Source organism: Taurulus bubalis, assembly GCF_910589615.1.
Source record: "Taurulus bubalis genome assembly, chromosome: 15".
Taxonomy (NCBI): Eukaryota; Metazoa; Chordata; class Actinopteri; order Perciformes; family Cottidae; genus Taurulus; species Taurulus bubalis.
The window spans coordinates 13,181,676-13,187,675 of NC_136603.1; the positions used below are offsets into that span (position 1 = coordinate 13,181,676).

A 6,000-nucleotide genomic window follows, 5' to 3' on the forward strand; every position below is an offset into this window, starting at 1 on the left:
TCAGTGCTATCTTTTATTATTAGCCCCTTTTACTCAGCTTTATTAAATTGAATTCCCGTAACTCCTTGTTTCCTTTGACAATATATCTCCCACCTTTAATTCCTTTATAAACCCTAACCCTCATTAAGTGGAACTAAAATATTCCTATTTTATTAAGTCTCATCAAAGTTTCATATACATCATTACTACGTCCTGTCTGCTATAACGTGAAACGTCACTGATGTCTTCTGCAGGTTAACTTTGGCCTCTTCAGTAGTTGCAGAGTTGGATGGAGCTCAACATTTTACCCGCCTTGCATGCAAATTCACAAATAAAAAAATTCGCGCCACAGCAAAGCACCCGGAAGAGCCCCCGAAACCGCTCAGAAATGAATACGTTTGTGACATTTAATCATCCCCAGAAAATATCAACATATTTTAAAATCTTGATAGAGGATATCAGTTGTGAATTTGATCTCCCGCGTCTCACAGAAAGTGTGTTACTCTGTTGAACTACGTGACTACACCTTATGCGTCTTTCAGGACCTTCCGGTGGCGCGGGAAACGAACAGCGTGATCCTGCTGCAGCTGCAGGATCCGCATTGTTCACCTCTGAGCTGCTGCACGGTTTACTTCTGGGTCTCGGTTTAAGTACCACTACTATTGAAAGTAAAATGCCAGCCACCCGCTCTAAGGTAAGAAAAGCTTCATGTTGCTTCATTTGATCCATTACCAGCAATACTACTTTATTATGTTCTTGATAATAAAACATCCAGTTATTACCACGTTGTAAGAGTTAACTTGGGGCTACCATGTTAAGGACCAGATAAGTTTAGAAATGAAGTTAAGTTAAGTTTGTTTGTTAATCTACAACGACTGAAATCCACGTCATCTGTATTGAAATGTACACGAGCCAGTTGATATTAATAGCTTACATTTGACCAGGTTTAAACAGGGGTGTGTTCCTTCTGCAAAACTCTGCTAAAATTTGATCTGAAACATTAGTGTGAAAGGAAAACATATATAATTAACTAGTGGCGTCTTTTTGAACATTAAGATATGTGCAGTTTTTTAGCTTCTATGACAGAAACGTTTAAATAATTGATTTAGGGGTTTGGACAAAACGAGTAGTTTGAACATGTGACTTTGTTCAGAGGTCAAAGTCTCTTGGGCTCAAATGCTCAGGTGGCATGTTGACAATTAAGTTTAATAACCTGTAAAGACACAGACGCCTCCCTGTTTCCTAATGTTACTTGTTGCGATGTCCAGACTCTGGCAGCCCGGCCTCCACCGACCAGGATGAGTTTGAGGAGCTTCCGCAGCGTCCCTCTGGTCAACATGGAGTCGTCCTCCTCTTCCTCCTCTGATGACAGTTGTGATAGCTTTGGGTCTGATGGAGGCTTTGCAAACACGGTAAAAACAATATATCTAACTCTTCCTACTGTTAATGAAATGGTGGCGAACGTTTGGGTTCTTTGCAACACCATCTGCAACGATGGATTGCGTCTGTGTTTTAGAGGAGCAGCTTCAAACCGACGAGGAGGACTCCAGAGAAACCAAAGAGGTTCAAGGCTTCATCGGAGGAGGACGGCGCGTGCAGCGCGTTTGAGGAGAGCGTGATCAACAGCCAGATGAAAGCCATGGTACGTTTTCTAAAACTGCAACATATTTCAGAAGTTCCTCAGATACCACGGAAGTTTAGCCCTCATCATGAATTGTATTTTCTTTCAGAAAGTAGACTCTGAACCTCTGAGCCGTGGCCGCAGGTCCACAGTCCTGAAGGTGGCCATGACATTCCCCACCAAGAAGACGGGCAAGAAGAGGCCAGCATCCGAACCACTCCCTAAAAACGAAGTACAGGACTCCGACTCTGAGGGAGAGGAGAACTTCATGAGCAAGAGGGCCATGAATATTAAGGAGAACAAAGAAATGGTACAATTTGCTCTATTTATTTCACATTAATTACTGGTATTATGGACTGACCTTTGACCTGAACAGCCTCCATTTTACTCTTTCATTCATGTTTGATGTATTATTATTGTTTTTAGCTGGCGAAGCTCATGGCAGAGCTGAACAAAGTACCCGGAATCTTCCCAGGACGGATGGCAATGTCTGCGTCTACTACGGTAATTTGACCTGCCGATAAATATTTGACTGACATGGTAGATTATCAGTGCTCTATATCATTCGGTACCGTTTTATTTTTTTCAGCCTCGCCAGGCACCTCGGCGGTCAATGGGAACCCCAGGAGCTCGTTGGAGAAACAGCGAGCGTTTGTCTCGTCCCCACACGCGGTCCCGCTCTCAGGTGGACGGACCCCCCAGCCCAACTCCAGAGGAAGAGCCCGAGGACGGCTTCAGCTTGGTTCGCCAAAGCCGCTACTTTGAGGAAGTTGTTGAGCCAGTAAGTCGTATCATAAACCGTCTGCGTGTCTCGCCACCTTGTACATTGCATCAAATTCTCTTCGTGAACAGTACAGGTATTAACTACATTTATTTCACCCGCAGCACCGTCGCCGCTCCTTCAATGGTGCAAAGGCCATCCCTCATGTCGTGCGGCCTGTGGATGACGTCACGGAGGCAGAGCTGCAGAGCATCTGCAACAACGTGCGGGAGAAGGTCTACAACCGCTCCACTGTAGGTCCCACAGTCTCTGCGACGGCGGAAAGATTTGAGCGGCTGCATTTGCTTGTTGAGCTCTTTGCCTGACGGCTTTTCTCTTTATTTTCAGGGATCCACTTGCCACCAGTGCCGCCAGAAAACAATCGACACCAAAACCAACTGCCGCAATCCAGAGTGTGTGGGGGTGAGGGGTCAGTTCTGCGGCCCTTGTCTCCGCAACCGCTACGGCGAGGAGGTCCGTGACGCTCTGCTGACTCCGGTGAGTGCCTAAACATGCAAGGTTGTGTTCACACGTGATCGTGGGTGTGTTGTGTGGGTCTGACTGACTTCCTAATCGTTGTTCGTGGTAGGAGTGGCAGTGCCCGCCATGCAGAGGGATCTGCAACTGCAGCTTCTGTCGGGCCAGAGATGGTCGCTGTGCCACGGGAGTGTTGGTGTACCTGGCAAAATATCACGGGTTCGACAATGTGCACGCCTACCTGAAAAGGTGACTGGAGCATTTGTCAAATTTGAAGTGTGTTCATTTCGACGTGACTGTCTGTTTCTAACACTGAGATTCATTTTGTGTTCACTGCAGCTTGAAGAAGAAGCTGGAAGAGAGAGGCGAGTGAAGTGGGGAGGAAGGAGCTGATCCTGGAGCTGACTGACATGCTCTGGGATCATTTGTACCAGTCCAAATATTCATGGTGGTTCAAGCATTGTAATACAATGCTAATTGTTATCCATGTTTATGAAATTTCATCTGACATCTGGAGGAGGGCCATGCAGCCAGTTCTCTCCAGCTTGCTTTTATTTGTGTTTTCCTGCCTGTTTTGAAAGCGCTGATGCTGGTTGATTGTAAACTAAGGTGGACCAAAACAAATTTTAGGAAGATGTCTCATACTTGATTGTTGTCCGAACATTCCTATGGATCTTAAATGTTTTAAGACAAATGATGTATATATTCCCATAGCATGAACTCATAGATGAATCACCCTACCTGCTGCAAAATATACACGCATTGTTTTAAATGTACAGATGTTACTCTGCCCACTTGGACAAGTCTTTTTTTCATAGTTGCAAATTTATCCTTGTGTTTTTACAAGTTTTGTAAATCTGGTGAAAGTGTAAATGTAAAAAAAAAAAAAAAAAAAAGATTTGCTTTAGTTGGGATGTTCTGGAGAAATGGGGTAATGATCTGCATGCCACTGAGGTGGTGCGGGTGGAAAGGGCATAGACTCTGGGGTCCACTGCCTCTCACTTTTAAACCGAGAGGAACTGTGTGATATACTACAGCGCCTGGTTAAATATCCTTCATTAGATAACTGTCACTAATGGTGTGGAAACAATTAGCACACTCTAATGGGAATCTCATACCTGTAAATCATTTTATCCTGTTAAAGCACATTCTCGCTCTGCTCCAGTCTCTTTGGCTCATTTTCTACCTTACACTGTTAAGTAGGAATCGTTGAAGGTGCCACTGAAGTGGCAATAGAGTTATGGCCTGCATTTTCTGTTCAGAAGTGCGATGCTCTAGGCTGAATGACATGGAATTAACCTTTGTGTCGCTCATCTTTGAAATGTACTTCATTCGACCTGCACCAGGACAATGGTTATATGATACAGTTTCAAAAATAATCAACGGTTGAGATTTCTTCTTCAGTGTAATGGCAGGTGGAGGTTATCCTTCTGCTGCTTGTGTTTATCAGCACTGTACTCCTAACAGGAAGAGTAATGCTCAACTGTAGATGGGAATATCTGTTATGCTGATGCTTGATCTGTGCTCAATGGGTTAACTGTACATTTTCATTAAAGTGTTAATCACTGCTGAATCATGTCATCAGTTGTCTTTGACTTGACTATCACTCTATCCAGAACAGTGGCAGCTGTAATTACTGTTATTGAACCCTGTAGAAGAACATGATGATGGAAGATCTTAAGGAGCGTGAAGGCTGGACGTTTATTAACGTTTCCATCGCTGTTAGCAAGCTACCGCCAGTGTTGAAAGTAAGTTTGCATTCCAGAAGAGGGGAAACAATTCCTGGCTAAAAAGATGCCACACAAGCTTTAAGGGGTCAAATAATTGCAATGTCTAACAATAAGCTGCATTAAAGGTACTCCACAAATAAAATACTAATACAATTTGTAACTAACTAAAATAGGCATGAAATACAATTAAGAAGTTGGAAACTAGTGAATGTTTGCATTTAGCACAATAAAACGCTATTAGTGGAAAATAGTCTATTATTTTTATATCAATACAATTGTTTCAGAATTGAAATCATGGATGGACATTATGGGCCCGGCTATGTCAACAAAGCAAGAAGAAGCTTGAACAACAACATGCACAGAGCCTTCTTCCTTCTCTGCTCAGGTCGACATCACTCCACTATGCTACATTTTAAATATAGCCTCTTTAAGAGACACAGAAGTTTCCAGTTTCCATTATGATGTTAAGTAGAAAATGTCGCTGCGGCATTAACAATGAGTGGGCTGACTTTATGCTCTTGTTGTGGTCTTGGTGCACAGCGTCGCTGAGAGAATTTGCTGTGTGTGTTCACACTAATGGGTAAAAGCAACACTTATTTCCAGTTCACAGTGTCTACAATCAAACTATGGCAACAGCACATGAATAGTCTGCAGAATATGGACTTTACCATCTTAGATAATCAGTAGACAAATATACGAAGGGAACTTCACACCCTCAGCATGACTCACCATCCAGGCTTTGAAGCAGTGTTCATGAATCCATTGGTACGAGTTCAGTCTGCATTCATGGTCCAGCACTATGTTGACTTTGAATTCACACACAAGCCTTATAAGAAGATCTTATAACGCGAAGATGTGCATTGGCCGGTGTTGCACAACCTGCTCTATAATTGTAATATTTTGGCACACAGAAACAGATGCAGAAAGAAGAAGATCTTGGAACGGCTCATATTTCTCTTACTGTAGGTTACTTTCAGCTCAATCTGTGGCCTCTTCAGCCCAAAACCAAAAAATCTTTAATTTCTCATTATACTGTTTCGGTCAGCAGTCTTATAGCAATATTTTTTGTGAAATTATTTGGGTTTTGTATCATATGGGTGGGTCCTCAGTCAAACGTTAGCTAAGTAACGCTACTTTACTTTAATATGAGCCTCTCATGTGTCACCATTACATTAAAGTCACAGTGATAAGCGTTACATTTTTTTCCAAGGAACACTTGGACTCCAATTTTTTCTTCCCGAGAGTTTGGTGACAAGATCGCTGCCACTCTCATGTGTGTATGATAAACATGTAGCTGGAGACAGCAGCCTGTTAGCTTAGCTTAACATAAAGATGGGAAACAAAAGGATTCTATGGATGAGAGAAACAGCTAGCCAGCTAATTACTTTTTAAATCTGAAATATAACATGTTAGTTAGTGAGTTTTAGAGGAAG

General features: G+C 42.8%; 1 protein-coding gene across 1 annotated transcript; it reads left to right on the top strand.

Moving 5' to 3' along the window:
* Positions 1 to 652: 652 nt before the first annotated feature.
* cdca7a (cell division cycle associated 7a) lies at positions 653 to 4,366 on the top strand (the record flags this gene model as incomplete). The annotated part of the gene is made up of 10 exons (XM_079231389.1): positions 653 to 673; positions 1,248 to 1,391; positions 1,496 to 1,621; positions 1,710 to 1,910; positions 2,027 to 2,104; positions 2,190 to 2,381; positions 2,486 to 2,614; positions 2,709 to 2,858; positions 2,950 to 3,086; positions 3,177 to 4,366. The coding sequence occupies 10 exons, from the start codon at positions 653 to 655 to the stop codon at positions 3,208 to 3,210; spliced, it is 1,212 nt and encodes a 403-aa protein (XP_079087515.1). The 3' UTR covers positions 3,211 to 4,366.
* Positions 4,367 to 6,000: the final 1,634 nt, after the last annotated feature.